The 17,300-nt window shown below is 35.3% G+C and overlaps 1 protein-coding gene across 3 annotated transcripts in view; it reads right to left on the bottom strand.

The window, feature by feature from the left end:
• CDC40 (cell division cycle 40) overlaps positions 1-17,300 on the bottom strand; it is a 52,511-nt gene that overhangs the window by 2,802 nt on the left and 32,409 nt on the right. For all 3 annotated transcript variants that reach the window (XM_055330243.1, XM_055330245.1, XM_055330244.1), the window contains exons 7-14: positions 16,789-16,928; positions 16,111-16,185; positions 14,165-14,210; positions 11,978-12,079; positions 10,633-10,748; positions 10,252-10,385; positions 2,295-2,371; positions 204-348 (exon numbers count right to left, since the gene is read on the bottom strand). In XM_055330243.1, the coding sequence (XP_055186218.1) occupies positions 204-348; positions 2,295-2,371; positions 10,252-10,385; positions 10,633-10,748; positions 11,978-12,079; positions 14,165-14,210; positions 16,111-16,185; positions 16,789-16,928 (835 nt within the window). The remainder of the gene's footprint in view (positions 1-203; positions 349-2,294; positions 2,372-10,251; positions 10,386-10,632; positions 10,749-11,977; positions 12,080-14,164; positions 14,211-16,110; positions 16,186-16,788; positions 16,929-17,300) is intronic.

Here is a 17,300-nt window from a genome sequence, read left to right as displayed (position 1 = left end):
AGATAAAGAGACCCACTAAAGGACTTAAGGCCAAATGCAGTTCTCATAACTTGTTTTTGCCTTTCCATCACACATTGTTACAATCTGCACGATTATCATGCAGTTATCAAGTGACAGTGATTTTTAAAGTGTTGTTATTTGTATAACAGTAGTTTATGTCATCATATTTGAATATGAGAATACACGAGAGGATCGAAACTTACCTCATGTCTGGTGAAAAGTCCACCTGACAAGCATAACCTGCTACCATATGGCCCTTAAAAATTTTTTTCTTATTCAATCTAAATCTGTTCTGTGCTCCAAAAATTAAGATTTGGTTGTCCATTGATTGGCATGCTAGCCATTTACCTGTAATTTCAATAAATGAGACATTTTAGAGCAAGACTGGAAATTCTAAAGAGAATTTTTTTTATTTTAAAAATGTTCAGACATTAATGACATTAATATTCTTTTGTTTTCAACTACTTTATAATAATATGAAAATTAATTTACCATATCATCTGTAAAGTGTTACAAATTTGTCACTGATAAGAGGGATTTATATATAAAGTAATGGATTTTGCTCATATAATCCCGTATCACTGAGCATTCCTCATATAAAAGCTTTTTTCTGGGGATCCCTGGGTGGCGCAGTGGTTTGGCGCCTGCCTTTGGCCCAGGGCGCAATCCTGGAGACCCGGGATTGAATCCCACGTCAGGCTCCCGGTGCATGGAGCCTGCTTCTCCCTCTGCTTCTCCCTCTGCCTAATGTCTCTGCCTCTCTCTCTCTCTCTGTATGACTATCGTAAATAAATAAATAAATTAATTAAAAAAAAAATAAAAGCTTTTTTCTGTTTAAATAAGGATATACAGAAATTCTGAGTTTAGCATTAACGGAACTAAAGTAAAATTTAATGAAATGAAACTAATTTGGAGTAAGTACAGACAAAAGAGACTTCTCTATGCTAATTATGGAAAAGGAAAGATTAACTCTAAGTGAGAGAACCTAAGATTATTAAATAAAACTATGTAAAAAAGAGGTATGATTAAAAAATTATAGGAACTGTTACCGAAAGGCCAAACTGTTTTTATCTACCCAAGATACACCAAAGTCTCTAGTGCCTAAACTACAGTTTATCTTCTTGCATCTGATGCATTTACAGCCATCAATAACTAAGGGGATACTCTTTTTTTTTTTTAAGGGAATACTCTTAATAAAATTCAGTCTGGGTAAATAGCCTTGTTCAGGATGGGCACAATATTTGTAATGGGCAGTATAAAAATAAACTACATAAAATGTAGATACAGGAGAGACAATGTGACAGTGTACAATATGGTGATTATCAAAAGAGGGCCCAGTTAGGTTGCTCTTCTCATAAGATCACTGTTTACCTGTGGCAGATGCCTCGATGGAAGAGCAAACTATTTCTTGCCTCCTCTTCCTTGCTCTACACTCACAGGAGCTATGTGCTATGTGAGTTAACAGTGGCTTTGATGACAGTGTTGCCCAAACATCAGATCCTCTACTTTAGCACCCTCAGATAGAGCTATAATTATATCAGCATACTGTCAGTATATTTACATCTGCAGTAGAGATTACTTTGTACTTAAAAGGCAATGCACTACTGAATAGAAAACAGTATTGGATTTATCTTTTTTATTTTGTCGGAGAAAATCTTTGATAGTAAATTGCTAAAGTATTCTTATTATGGGGAACCAGGTCAAAATCTTCTATCTTCTGAAAGAAAAAGAGCTCAGGATAAATCATTAAATGATTGAACATGATTCTGCTGGAAGGAAAATTATTTAAAAAACCTGATCCTCCCTCATATGGAAATCCTTATATGCTCAGTCAATGTTAGTGTAATTCACTGTTGTTTATTATTATCATTTTTAAAGATTTTATTTATTCATTTGAGATACAGAGATACCAAGAGAGAACATAAGCAGAGGCAGGGGCAGAGGGAGAGGGAGGAGGGAGCTCGATATAGGACTTGATCCCAGGACCCTGGGATCATGACCTGAGCCAAAGGCAGAGGCTCAACCATCTAAGCCACCCAGGCGCCCCTATTATTATTAGTATTATTTATAAAGACAAGAGAATGGGTGAGGTGACTCATAGATGAAAACCAGTGACTATTTCTAATATTAAAAACGTTTCCTTATACAAGTATGGCACTGTGACAGACTTCCCCCTAGGAAGAAATGGCCAAAGTTCTTTTGAGTACAGAAATCACACTTTGCCTTAAAAGCTCATTTATTTTTATTTTTAAATTTTTTTAGAGGCTCATTTAAAACCACATTTGCCTACTCACCATTTGGAGACAAAGTCACTGCAGGCATCGAGTGCATACTGGGCTCTGCTATATACTTAAAATCCACAGGGATATCCCTAAAATTTAAAAACAGTTTATCAGAATAAGTAATTTTAAAAAAGTATCTTTAGAAGAATTAACTTGGAAACTAAAGAGATATTCTTGATATATTTAAGAAACCGTTCATGAAACTTCCTGGGAGGGAAGGAAAATCACAAAATGGCATCCTGTTGCTTATTACAAATCTGTACTTCAGAAGTGCCTTTCCATGATAATTACAACAGTGTTACTGATTTAGTTTTTCAGCTCTATCTGACTTAAACTTTGGCCTTTATGTTAAAAAAAAAAAAGTCTGTGACTGAAGTTCTCTGACAATGAACTCATCTAAAAATGTACCATGGTAGGCAGCAGCAAAATGTTTGAGGCAAGCCTACAGGGAGGTATTCTTATTTTACCTGCCAGTCAGCCTTAACTTGGTACTCTGCAAGCAGGTGAGAGTGTTAAAGAGCCTTCAGTAATACAAAGGGATAGTAGGCGAAGCTGTACAGGGATCTGCAAGCAGGCGGAGCCCATCCAGAGATAATGAGATTTCTGGATGGGTAAGAGGGAGTAAGTGCTTGGTATCTGGACATCTTCTATTATTCTAAATGTGTATGGTGCAGGAGAAAAGTGCATTAAAGAAATTCTTAGGTGAGTGATACAAAGGATAAAACAAAGACAATGAAAGTCCAAAACTAGTCACCTAAATCTAGAACCATGAGAAGTACCAAATGCCTTTTTGCTTTTAATATTCTCTATGATAAAAAATTCTTTAGTAATTCTGAAGGATTTTGGTCTTGTGGCTTTTCATAAGTGACCAGAAATGTTTTTTAACAGGAGCAAATATGTGGAAAATGTAATCTGATGAATAACAGAATACAAAGCAGCAGTATCAATTTCTAACTATGGTTCAAGTTCTAAAACTCTGATTAATTAGAAAATAATAACAATAACTATAATAATAATAATCTGCCTTTAAGTAAGGATCTTCTCTACCCATCTACCTACCCATCCAGAAGCAGCAAATGATTAGAAAAAACTTCTAGTAGGGTCTTGATTAGAAGAAAATATTTTTAGGTGTAACCTAAAGAACAGTATCATTTATCACATCTCCAACCGTTTACACCTCTAAGGTACCAATGAGAAGTGACATTCAAAATGACCTAAACATACTGAAAAGAAGCTCAGTCCGAAAAAGGTTCAAGGTTCAACTGTTTTCCCCTCCTCATAGAAAATTATTAGCCAATAATAATCAATAACATAGATTAAAACATAAGAGCATTTCTAAACTAACCATAGTCTAGGTTCAGATCAATCAATGATTTCCGAAAATTAAACAAAAAGAATGTACACAGATCCCTTATTTCAAGGACTCTGTACAATGATCTCTAGAACGAGAAGTGGGTCTGAACACTGTTGAACATTGTTGTTGCTAGTAAAAATGTCTGCTAGGCATAGTTATATTTAATTAACAACACTCTTTTCTAATTGAAACTGTAATTCATTATAAGCTAGTAACTTCTATCTTACAAATAATCTTCAGTTTGGGAATGAAATCACTGAATAAACCTTAAGAAAAATCTATGACATTTTATTTTATTTTATTTTATTTTATTTTTTTATCTATGACATTTTAAAGATAAAAGATACACAGTAGGATCAACCTCTGTCAAATTTTCTTCTAAAAACATTTTAACACAATAAATACCTATGGGAGAAAACATGTCTATGACATCTCATGAATTTAGCCAATTAGCATACCATAGGCTGTTCAATATCTAATTATAATCTCTTACTCTCCTTTAAAACTGTCTGCTAGTCTTAATAATCTAGTATTGTTTAAGAAAACCAAGTTTCCTTTAGTTTTTCTTGTATCATGTGCTACTCTTAGCAGGCATAGGATCTAAAAGTTTGGCAAACACCACCTGTCTGAAGGCTCTAGTAAATAAGACTTTTCCTACTGCTGGAGTCAGTTCTCACTTTGAGGTGGTCAGGGCCTCCCTTTCTTTCCTAAGCAAGTTGCCAGTAAACACTAGTAATTGCTGTCAGGGATGGTTGTATGTGGTCAAGGATAGCTCTAGGGATCCTGAGGTGGTTTTGCTTCCTGTCTTTGTAGCAAGACTGATCCTCACGTCTCCTTCTGATTAATCAAACTGGAAGCAAGTTATTTTCTCTTCCCACCAGATGCTTCGTTCATCTAACTATCCAGCCATATGATTAAGAATTCAAGCTCTGGATGTTTTATAGAAGCCTCATAGTATCCACAAAGCAAAAAGCCTGTACACAAAAGATAAAGAGAAATCAAAGCATACTACACCAAAGAAAATCATCAAATCACTAAGGAAGAGAGAAAGGAGCAAAGGGACTATAAACAACCAGAAAATGACTAACAAAAGGACACCAGGAAGTCTAGACCTCTCAATAATTACTCTAAACATAAATGGACTAAATTTACAAAAGACACAAGTTAGCTGAATGAACAAAAACAAAAACAAAAAACAAAAACAAGACCCAACTATATACTGTGTATAAGAGACTCACTTCAGTTGTAAGGACACATACAGACTGAGAGTGAAAGGATGGAAAATATATTCCATGAAAATGGAAACTAAAAGAAAGCAGGGGTAGGTGCTATATTTGTATCAAACAAAATAGACTTTCAGCCAAAAACTGCAATAAGAGACAAAGAAGGTCATTATATAATGATAAAGGAGTCAACTCATCAAGAAGATATGACAAATATAAATATTTATATATCCAACATCAGAGCACCTAAATATATAAAGCAAATGTTCACAGATCTGAAAGGAGAAATAGATAGCAAGCAATACAATAATAGCAGGGGACTTCAGTACCCCATTGTCAATAACAGATAGGTCATACGGACAGAAAAATCAATAAGGAAATATTGCACTTAAATGACGCATTAGACCAGATGATCCTAATTGACATACAGAACATTCCACCAAAAATGGCAGCAGAATACACATTCCTCTCAAGTGCACATGAAATATTCTCCAGGATAGGTCATATATTATGCCACAAAACAATCTTAGTATATTTAAGAAGACTGAAATCATATTAAGCATCTTTTCGTACCACAAAGGTATGAAATTGGAAATCAATTACGAGAAAAGTGGAAAACATACAAGTATGTGGAGATTAACAATGTGCTACTAAACAAAACAAGGGTTAAAGATGGAAACAAAAGGGAAATCAAAAAATATGTTGAGACAAATGAAAACAGAAACACAACATACCAAAACTTATGGGATGCAGCAAAAGCCAGAGCTAAGTTTATATGGATAAATACCTACATTAAAGAAGAATCTCAAATAAAACTAACTTTACACTTTGAGGAATTAGGAAAAGAAGAACAATCTAAGATCCGAGTTGGCAGAAGAAAGAAAATACAAAGACCAGAGAGGAAACACACGAAAGAGAGTAAAGAGATAATAGAAAAAGATCAATGAAACTAAGAGCTGGTTTTCTGGGGGAAAAAAAAAAAAAAAAAAAAAAAAAAATATATATATATAATATATATATATATATATATATAATAAATAAAATTGACAAACATTTAGCTGAAGTAAGAAAAAAAGAGAAAAACTCAAAAACGGAAATGAAAGAGACATTACAACTGATAATACAGAAACACTAAGGATCACAAGAAACTACTACGAACAATTATATAACAACAAATTAGAAAATCTAGAATGAATAAATTCCTAGAAACATGCAACTTACCAAGACAGAATCATGAAGAAATAGAAAATCTGAACATATCAGTAATGACTAAAGAGATTGAAACAGTCCTCAAAAACCTCCCAACAACAAAAAAAGTCCAGAATCAGATGGCTTCACTGGTTACACACCAAACATTTAAAGAAGAATTAATATTAATCTTTTTCAAATTCTTCCAAAAAATAGAAAAGGGAACACTTCCAAACTCTTTTTATAAGACCAATATTAATTATCCTGATACCAAAGCCAGACAAGGACGCTACAAGAAAAGAAAATTACAGGCCAACATCCCTGATGAATACAGATGCAAAAATACTCAATAAAATTTAGTGAACTGAATTCAACAGTACATTAGCGGAATTATATACCATGATCAAGTGGGATTTATTCTGGGGTGCAAGGATAGTTCAACACATGCAAATCAATGCAATACAAAAAGGAAGGATAAAAATCATAGTATAATCTCAATAAATGCAAAAAAAATGACAATATTCAACATCTTTTCATGGTAAAAAGTTTCAATAAACTGGATATATAGGGAACACAGCCATGTGTGACAAGCCCACAACTAACATCTGACTAACTGTAAACAACTGAAAACTCTTTCTCTAAGATCAGGAAGGGTGTCTGCTCTAATCACTTTTATTCAACACAGTATTGAGAGTCCTAGCCAGAGCAATCAGGCCAGAAGAGAAAGGTGTCCAAATAAAAAAAGAAGTAAAACTATCTCTGTTTGCAAATGACATAAAATTATATACAGAAAACCCTCGTGACTTCACAAAAAAACCTGTTAGAACTAATAAATCATTTAATAGAGTTGCAGGATACAAATTCATTATTCAAAAATCAGCTGCATTTCTAGATGCTTAAAATGAACTATTGGAAAGAGAAATTTAAGAAAACAGTCCTATTTATAATAGCATCAAGAACACAAGAAAATACTTAGGAGTAAGTTTAACCAAGGTGAAAGATCTGTATACTGAATTAATATTGTTAAAATGTCCAAAATAACCAAAGCAACCTACAGATCCAGTTGGTATCTACCAAAATTCCTATGGCATTTTTGACAGAATTAGAACAATTCTTAAATTTGTATGGAACCCCAAAAGACTCTAAAGCAATCCTGAGAAAGAAAAAAGGTGGAGACATCAAGTTTCCTGATTTTAACTATAGTTAAATAAAAATTTTAGTAATCAAAAGAGTATGGTACTGGCACAAAAACAGATACACAGATCAAATGGAGCAGAAAAGAGGGCCCAGAAATAAACCCATGTATATATAATCAATAAATTTTCAACAAAGGAGCCAGGAATATACACTGGAGAAAGGATGCTAGTCTCTTCAATAAATGGTGTTGGAAAAACTTGATATTCACATGCAAAAGAACGAAATTGGACCCCTAACTTATACCATACACAGAAATCAATTCAAAATGGATCGAAGACTTGAACATAAAACCTGAAACTCCTGAAAGAAAACACAGGATATAAGCTCCTGGATGTGGGTGTTTGCAAGTATTTTCTGGATTAGACACCTTAAGCAAGGGAACAAAAACAAAAATAAACAGTAGGACTACCTCAAAGTAAAAAGGAAAGTAAGTCAAAATGCGAAGGCAACCTAAGGAATGGCAGAAAGTATTTGCAAACTGCATCTATGATAAGGGGTCAATATCCAAAATAGATAAGGAACTCATACAACTATTATCAAAAATCCTAGTAACCCAGTTAAAAAATGGGCAAAGGGAAAGCTGCTATTTCAACATGGATGCACCTGGATGGCATCATGCTAAGTGAAATAAGCTAGACAGAGAAAGACCTATACTGCAGTGTGTATATATAGTACATGCTATATATGTGTGATAATAGTGATATTATCACTTATATGTACACTCTTCAAAGAAAAAGGTCAAACTTCTAGAAATAGAGTAGATTGGTGCTGCCAAGGACTCGGGTTGGGGTAGGGAACTACGTGAGGCTGGTAAAAGAGTACAAACTTTTATTTGTATGATGAATAAAGTCTCAGGATCTAATGTGTGACATGGTGACTACAGTTACAATACTGTACTATATAACTGCAATTTCCTGAGAGAGTAGAAGCTAATTGTTCTTACCAAACAAACAAAAGAGGTAAACATCCAAAGCAGTAGACGGGCTAAGAATCCTTTCAGAATGTATATATCTAACAAATTATGTTATTCACTTTAAATATATTACAATTTTATTTGCCAATTATACCTCAATAAAGCTGGGGAAAAAAAAATCCTAAGCTTTTTTTTTTTTTTGAATCAGCTTAATACAAGCTTGAATTCTGGCTTTTCATATTTCATGGAATCTTGGGTAAATTACTTAACCTATATTAGTTTCCTCTTCTATAAAACAGGGATAACAAATTACATCTATCTCGTAAGACCACTTTGCACATTAAATCAGAGAGTTCACATAAAAGGCTGAGCATGCTCGACGCATACAAAGGGCTCAACAGATGTAGCATCATTAATAATTATGACAATAACATCTTCCTTAGGTACGCAGTGCATCCAATGTGCTGGGCACTGTGCTGGTGCTGGGGACATGGCTATGACCATAGCTGACACAGAATAAATAGGCAAGCACTTAAACACTGTGAGAAGCAAAGTGTTGTATGGGATCACGGACAAGGGACCTATCCTCACGTAAGGACTAGTGAGGAAGGCTCTAATAGCAAATGAGAGGTCTAAGGGATGTTATCATTTAGAATGAAACACTACTATGACTCCTAGGAGCATTTCTTAAGCTCTGAGAAGGGAAAACAAGAAACATGCTGACATTGCCCCTTAATTTAATCAAAATCTTTTGCTGACCAATGCTCTAATTTAGAAAGCACACGCAAGTGTTCTGAGAGCCCCTGTAATTGGTGCATCATTTAAATATTTACCAATTTCTTTTATACCACTCCACATTTGAAAATGGAGCTGAAATATCATCTGAAGATGGAAACATCTGAAAATTTAAGTATAATCAAACAGCTAATGTATGTAAACAAAACAAGTACATGTATATGTTTATTCTTCAGAGTATGGTGCAAGTAATCTAAGGCTGCTCATATAAAACTTGATGTCCATATCAGATTCTCTGCATGTAACATCACGCAAAGATGTACATCAATTCTGAAGTAAGAAAGATTTTAGTTATAAGAGAGTCTCAAATCATACTTTTATGTATAATATACGGTTGGCTCTCCATGAATGTGGGCGATCTGAAGGGGTGTACTGGTGGTGAGCGTGGGAGAAACTACTGTTAAATTACATGCAACCTTCAATTACCCAAATTTCCCTGACAATGGTTAGGGACATGCTCAGCTCATTAGAGGGATTTAATTTCAGGAGCAAACTACTGGCTTTCCAATTCCTAAAGCAGAACAATTTCTGGACTGGGAAGTCACTGCAAGGCTATATCCAGGGCAGAGCTATGCTTCCTAATGGACTATAAAAACAAGCTGGGCTCCATCCAAACTTTCATTTGAACAAAAAGATTATCATATATTTCTTTGTAAATAAATTATAAAACATGATCTATGATACTTAGTGAAACTAGCTTTAGTACTTCTTGACTTCAGAAAAGTTTTTTTTCTCTCTTGAGGAAAGCAAAATTCACCAATATATTCTACAAATAAAACATTTGTTTTCTACCATTATGTGTTTTGAGTGGCAGGACACAATGGGTGATGACATGGGGCAATTTTCAGTATTGAATAATCATAAGGTAAACATTTAAAAACTTACGAGATTTTTAAATATTTTTTGGGGGTTGACTCTGAGGCCAGGATCTAATGCTCAGTCTTAACCACATATAATGTAGTCTACACATTTGTAGGCCCTACATCTCATCAGTCATTTTGCAAAGACAAAGTACCTAAGGCAACACAATATAAACTTTTCACCATTGCAAGAAAAATGACTCAAAACATAAAACTTTTAGATAGACTGCCCAAAGACTATGAGACGTAACATATCTTAAATTTTTATTTCCATATTCTTGGTACTTAAAATATTTAAAATAGTTTGGTTGGCAAGCCAGAGATCATAGCTGTGAAAATATTCAAATGGTTGCATATTATCAGGCTTTTCTTTGGCTACAGATTTTTAAATTGCTTGCTATAATTATATAAATCAGATCTTCTACTGACAGAAACTTACCATTCCCAAACTCTTAGGCTCTTATCATCAGATGTGCTCACAAATCTCCTATTTTCATCAACAAAAACAATGGTGTTGACAGCTCCCAAATGCCGGTCATACTCCTGCACAATTTCTCCACTTCGGATGTCCCACTGTATATCACACGAGAGAAAAGGTAAAGACAGAAGTGGAGTAGATATGAAAATATAGATAAAAACTATGGAAAGTGAAAAAAAAAGATATCTAACATAATGTTTGTAATGACTGTTTTCTACTACAAATAGACCAATAGCAGTCCCTAAAAAAAGCAAATATTAAACAAGTTAGTATTACTTACTCCATCCCCTAATACAACATTAACTATAGGAATCTTACTAAAACTACTGTAAAAAGACTTACCTGCACAATCTTTTTATCAGACATACCAGCTACAAAGAGATTTTGCTTATCTTCATCAGGATTAAATTTGACACAATAGGGCACTTTGCGGTTTGTAAATCTTGATATACACTGTCCTAAAACCAAAGATTCAAGTTAAAGTAGGTAAAATAAATTTGACCACTTACAAGACAACCCTGGGATTAGAATCTAGAGATCATCTACCTAATATATTTTGGGGAAGGGCAGCCTGCTTGTTCTCGATTATAAACGATGTTGTTCTTTGTCATAGATTCTTTATGTTTAAAAATAATTTTTTCAAAAGTAAATCTGTATCATCAGTTAGCAGAATAGATAAAGTAATTCTGATGTGTAGCCAGAGCTGAGAACCACTGTGCACTAAAAGTATGGGCTCTAGTATTAGGGAGACCTTGGTTTATTCAGCCATTTACTAGCTATGGGGTTCTGGAAAAGCTCCCCTTTAAGCTTCAGTTTCTTCATCAATAATAATAATAATATAATAATAATACGGATATATTTTTTAAATTTTTTATTTATTTATGATAGTCACACACATAGAGAGAGAGAGAGAGAGAGAGAGAGAGAGAGGCAGAGACACAGGCAGAGGGAGAAGCAGGCTCCATGCACCGGGAGCCTGATGTGGGATTCGATCCCGGGTCTCCAGGATCGCGCCCTGGGCCAAAGGCAGGCGCCAAACCACTGCGCCACCCAGGGATCCCTAATACAGATATTTTAAGAACTAAATGCGATGCTGGATATAAGTATATAGCACAATGCCTGGCAAACAGTTAAGTGTTCAATAAATATTAGCTATTATCTTTACCCTTAAAACTTAGTAAGATGAAAGATGGTTCTCTAGTTATATGAAATCATACTAGCCACAATGTACTGATACAATTATGGTTGGTAAATATATAAAACCAACTGACCCATGGGTCTGGAAAGAGACTTAACATTTTAATCAATGTGGGCAATTAAATTTAATTTTGTTCACCTGACATTTATTGTGCTTCTATTATGTGCCATGCAGTGTGCTTGGTGGTGGAGGGGAACAGAAAGATCAATTAAATGGTCTATGGAAGATTTCAAATTTGCTTGTCTATCAGGATGTTTGCTTTATAAGTTGTATTTGATGGAAACAAAATTTCATAGTAAAGGAGCTACTTATAAAAGCTGAGTTTGAACTCTACAAACATTTATGGTATTAGCTTATAGTCAATAATATGAGAATCAGCGGTTACAGAAAGGCACCGTTTTGCCACAGAAGACCACTCATGTTGTTTAATTTATAAATGCTAAGTTATAAGATAGATACATATTGGCATTAGTGTAAGTGAGCTCTTACCTGTCTCAGTGTCCCAGAGCTTAAGATATCTGTCATAAGCTGCGCTGAGGAACTGTGTTCCTGCAGTATTAAAGCAGATGTCCCTAACAGCTTTGCTGTGACCTAAGGCAGGGACAATAGAAATGGAGGTAAGGTAAAGTAGCATCTCTTAAAACACAAACACTATAAGAGAAATAGCATATTCAAGCCACACTGTGAGTCAAAATTTTTGGAATCCTATTCCCTGACTTAATGACTCACAATTATGTTAGGTGTGGGCTTGGGAAAGTAGGTGGTTTTTTATTCCCTCTTCAAGAAAGCTGGGTGTTTCTGATGCATAACATTTAGGTAAGAACCAAGAGAAAAGATCTAACATTTTTTTTAAGTTTGTCATAGAAATCTTTTAATATGTAATATACATAATTGATGGACTAAGCAGCCAAGAATTTTAGGAAACATAACAGACCAATTATTGCCAATGAAAGAGAAGGGTCTAGTGACATTCGGGAGGTTCATTCTCCAGATTACTCACTAAGTGAAACAAACCGACCTAACTCTAAAGTTCATGGAATCATAACCTTTCTTCAATAACTGCGGATTTCTGCAATCATATTACCAAGTTTCAGAGAAGTGAATTCAGAATCTCAGAGACTAAACCTTTTTGAAACAAGTATTACCTTCAATTTTGTTCTAAGATAGCTTTTTGGCAACTAATTTTAAGGTACTTTGCTTAGAAATCAGTCTGCCAGACCAATCAACTCTTTGGAAAGTTATAGGGACAAATAAAACATGGCTAAATGAAAGCAGAAACTTTCCTATTTTTCACCACCCCATCATGACCAAGACTGACAAATACAATTGTGCAAAATATGCACTGTACAAATCGGCAACCACACACAGCAGCCCTGGAACACCATCACCAATGCACTCTAATTAGGCTATTTGCCACAGTAATTAGACATTTATTCTACAGCAAGAGTCCCATCTTCCAAAGCTGGTCATTTTCAGTTTTCCACTGAAAAACTGCCTGCCAGTGCTGGGGAGACAGATGGGGACCAAGTCCACTACATATACAGGAGGCATTTTGTTCCCCTGTCTGCTGCTGAGAGTCTTCCTGTAGGCTGCTAGGGCACCTTGTGCCGTATTTATTTGTTCAGCAAAGCCCTAAAATCATAACAAAGCAGTGCAGAACGGACTCCCACTTGAATCTAAAAACAGAGCCACTACGATTCACACAGTGTTTCAATGATGTACAGTTAAAATTGGAAATGTAACCAGCCTTCCCATGAAATCTCACAGGGCCAGTAAACTATTCTCTACTGAAAGGGCTAGTTTGCCACAAAGCTGTTCTCTTTTTGGCCTTGTTTTCTCCTTCAAGGAGTTAGTTCAATCTTATCCTTTTATATGCTTTAGCTGCCAATTCTTAACTTCTTTTCAAAGCTCAACATCTGGCTAGTTGCTTACTGGACATTTTCACCTCAATATCCCAAAGGCAGCTCCAATTTAATAAGTGACACCTCATCATCCTCTTATATTCCCTCTCTTGGCAAGTGGCATCACCGTTCAGCCAGCCAGGTAGGGGTCACCCTAGATTTCTGCTTCAGTCTTATCACTCATGTCCAGTTTGACTAAGTCCTGCCAATTTTAACTCTTGACGGTTCCTTTCCTGTCTGCTGCTTTCATCCAAGCTCTCATCATCTCTAATCCAGACTGATGAAATAACCTTGTCATTCATTTCCCTGCCTGCCGGCCTGCTCCACCAGAGTATCTTCCATACTGCCATTGTGATCTCTGTAAACTTCAAATATGATCAAGTTAATTTCCTGCAAGAGCTGTTTAATTAAAGGGCTGGCTTTCCAAGGCCCTCTGGATAGATTCGACACTCCTTATTAATGGTGTATAAAGTCCTCCATGCTCTGCCCCTGGGTATCCTGCTGTTTCCTCTTGTCATCTCTCACCATATCCCATACCCTGGCAATTCTGAAATATACCTGGCTGCCTCAAAACACTTTTGCTTTTGCTATTCTCTCTTCCCGGTTCCCTTTTTTGTCTATGTGAGAGGACTTACTCCCTCTTCAAGACTCAGCTTGAGTCTTGGAAAACTTTCCTGCATCATCAGCATAGTATTATTACTGTCAATGATGTTATCTTGTTAAAAAGTCTTTCCAAACAGATTTATAGATTTATATATAGAGAGAAAAGTATTACCAATAAATGTTCGCAGACAGCGTCTGTCTCCATAAACCTCCCATAGCTGGGGAAAAAACCACGTAGAAATATTAAATTTAATACAAGACTTTGATAAAATGACAATCAATAACAGTAACCATATGCCAGCTATGTGTGTGCATATCTGAGTGTACTGGGGATTTAACCAAAGGCATTATACATTGATGGACATGTTGCTTGGTGCTGCTAGGCTGTGTTGCACCATTTGGACTATACACACACACACAAATTTGAAATCTGATACTGAAAGATAAACCAAAATATCAAAAGAACTTAGACGGAGCTAATATAAGTGATTTTCACTTTCTTCTTATTCATTTCTACATTTGATGTATTTTCTATGATAAAAGTTTCTAATTATGTCATATCACAAGCTTCTTTCGGAAGAACTAAATGTTATTAAAACTGCCATGTTTATGACATTTTGGTACAGATTTTTAAAAATTTTCTAAAGTAACAAAATATTATAGAAGCTAAATGAAAATGATGATCTAGACTAAAATGTAACAGGTTAATAATTCTCATTACACCTAGAGTGAATTAATACAATAGCTTCAAAACTACCTTTATTCTTGCCTGGCTCAAATCCAATCCTTGATAATGTTGCTAGTGTTCTAAAATAGCACTTCCTGGCCACCCGGTGCCAATAGGATAAAGACTCAGTTCCCATAGCATACCAGGCAAGGATCTCCAACACCTGATCCTTTGCCTATGACTGCTACTATTCTGTATCTCTCAGATCTGAGACTCCAGCAACCATAAACTGCAGTGTTCAGCACATGCCATGCCTATTCATTGTATTCAATCATCTCAGAAAGACTCTAACTACACTCTCCTCCCCCACCACAGCTTTACTCCGTTACCTGCTGAACTATGCTTCCTTTACCTGACTCTATAACCGTTAATTTACATCACAATGAAATGATTACCCTGAGGGCAGGGACAGGGCCTTGATAAGTTTTTAGTCTCAGCCCTTGCACATAATAGGTACCTGATAAATGTTTACAGATGTGAACGAAACAGAACTCTATGCTTTTTTAATTGGTCAAACAGACATTAATCTCAATGAACAATAGTTTGTATGAAGTCAAAGTTAAACGAAACAAGGGTTTTTGCTCCAAACTGTTGGCCTGTGATTTTAAGCTACTGAGTAGAGACAAATGCCTAAATGATGGCTCTCATCAAGAAAAGCTACCTTCATATATTTTTAATATCCCATGAATTGTTTACAAAGAGTAAAATTTTAATGATTTGACTTTCCAAGCCTCAAGATTACAACTACAGAGTTGATATTTCTTGACCATCATTAACAATCTAGACACAAAATACACACAAAAAGATAACTATGCTTTCAGATTTAAGATTTTGAAAAAAGGCTTTCCCCATGTTCAAGCTGACATGAATTGGCAACTGAGTTTTTTTCCCTACATATTCTATTGCTGAAACTTAGCTTAAGGTGAGCTTCCCAGGACTATAAAAACTGAGAGAAGAGGCGGGGCAGATTTCTGCTACTTGGTATCTACTTGCATTTAAAAGAAAAAGGAAGAGTTACATTGTCTACTTTCTAAAATGGGATTTCTATTGTTTGTCCTATTCGTATGACTTTGAGGAACAAATGAACTCAGTTACATATCCAAAAACCTCAATAAAAGTGCATTATTAGTGGTTAAATATTTATGTATCTGAAGCCAAAGTGATTGATTACCTTCTAATAGTTATCTAAGCTTGCAAAAGAGCCTAGCCAATTGGACCACAGAGCCATATTTGAATCAACGTTTGGAAGCAGTTCATAAATGGCTGCATTCATGGGGCCTAAGAGAAAATAATTAGCCTCTAACTGCCTAACAAACCCAAGTTTATTTATAATAAACCAAACAGACTTTACCAAAGTCTGCAGCACTCCTACTCTGCCGTTGAAAACTCACCTTAATTTTACAGTCCATGGAACAAGACAGCAATAAATGGCCAGAGAGGGGAAATAATCTGACAGCACTGACACCCTATAAAAAGGTATTACAGTTATTAATCAGAAACATTCTATCAGCTAAAATTTTAAGCAATCTAATTTACTATTTTTCTTCATTCCAAAAATCACACCCCAGAATAACCTTTGTTAGTATTCTAAGAGCAGCTCTTATTGACACTAAGCTTTTGAAGATTTGTTTTTTAACCTTTAATATTGACTTTCTCACCCAAGGGAATTCTTATTCAATCAAGCTGCTAATGCTCTCTCCCCTCTTCTTTTACTTAGTTTTTTTGTTCTTTGCTTAAGAGCTGGGAATTATCAGTTGGAACAGTGCAGATGACAAGAAATATCCACATCAAAAGTGTCAAGTATCTTGCTTCTCCATTAGTTTAAATATTACCACAGTTTACAAATCAGAAACCATCTAATCTTCTCTTCAGCATGATAATTTCAAGAGCTAAGGCAAAATTAATGAGGTTTTGGTGCTACTACCAACCTACCGTTCACTAATGTGATACCCCAGAAAAAGCAGATTGTGGCAGCGATTTCTGTTGGAAGGCCTGGGCTACCATAAGGGACTAGAACACCGAATTATAAATGTTATGTCATGGCCGATCCGTATGAGCAATCTGCTTACCTTTGTATGTCCAGACCACACATGAATTTGTTTTTTGGGAAGGTAACACTTCTCAGGTGGCACAGTGGACCGCAGATTAACACCAACATCCTGAGGTATGTGAAGATAGGATCTACCTTGGTAGTCGTACATTTCTTTAACTAGAACAAGAAGACAAAGGAAAACAGTGAACAAATTCAAGTTGCAGTCATAAAATCTATATCCTTAAATGGTAACACTTTATTCATAGGGATATTGTTCCTTATTAAGGTTTAGGTGATAATACTCTGATAAAGTTAAGACCAAGAGTCAGCTAATGAAATCTTGAAATCACTGCTTGAAATCACTGCTATTATTTACAATTAGAGGTAGTATTTTGGAATTTCTAAATACGCAGAGAATATCAGACCTTTAAATAAAATCTATACTTCTTTGACTTAGTTACACATTTTAATGGTATATAAAAAAAGACTTCACTGCAGTGTAATTACAGCGAGGGAAGAAAAGAAAATACTTGGGCCTTCTGAGTTACT

This window comes from Nyctereutes procyonoides, unplaced genomic scaffold (genome assembly GCF_905146905.1).
Source record: "Nyctereutes procyonoides isolate TBG_1078 unplaced genomic scaffold, NYPRO_anot_genome, whole genome shotgun sequence".
Classification (NCBI taxonomy): domain Eukaryota; kingdom Metazoa; phylum Chordata; class Mammalia; order Carnivora; family Canidae; genus Nyctereutes; species Nyctereutes procyonoides.
The sequence above is the reverse complement of the archived record's forward strand: the minus strand, read 5'-3'. Positions and strand labels throughout refer to the sequence as shown.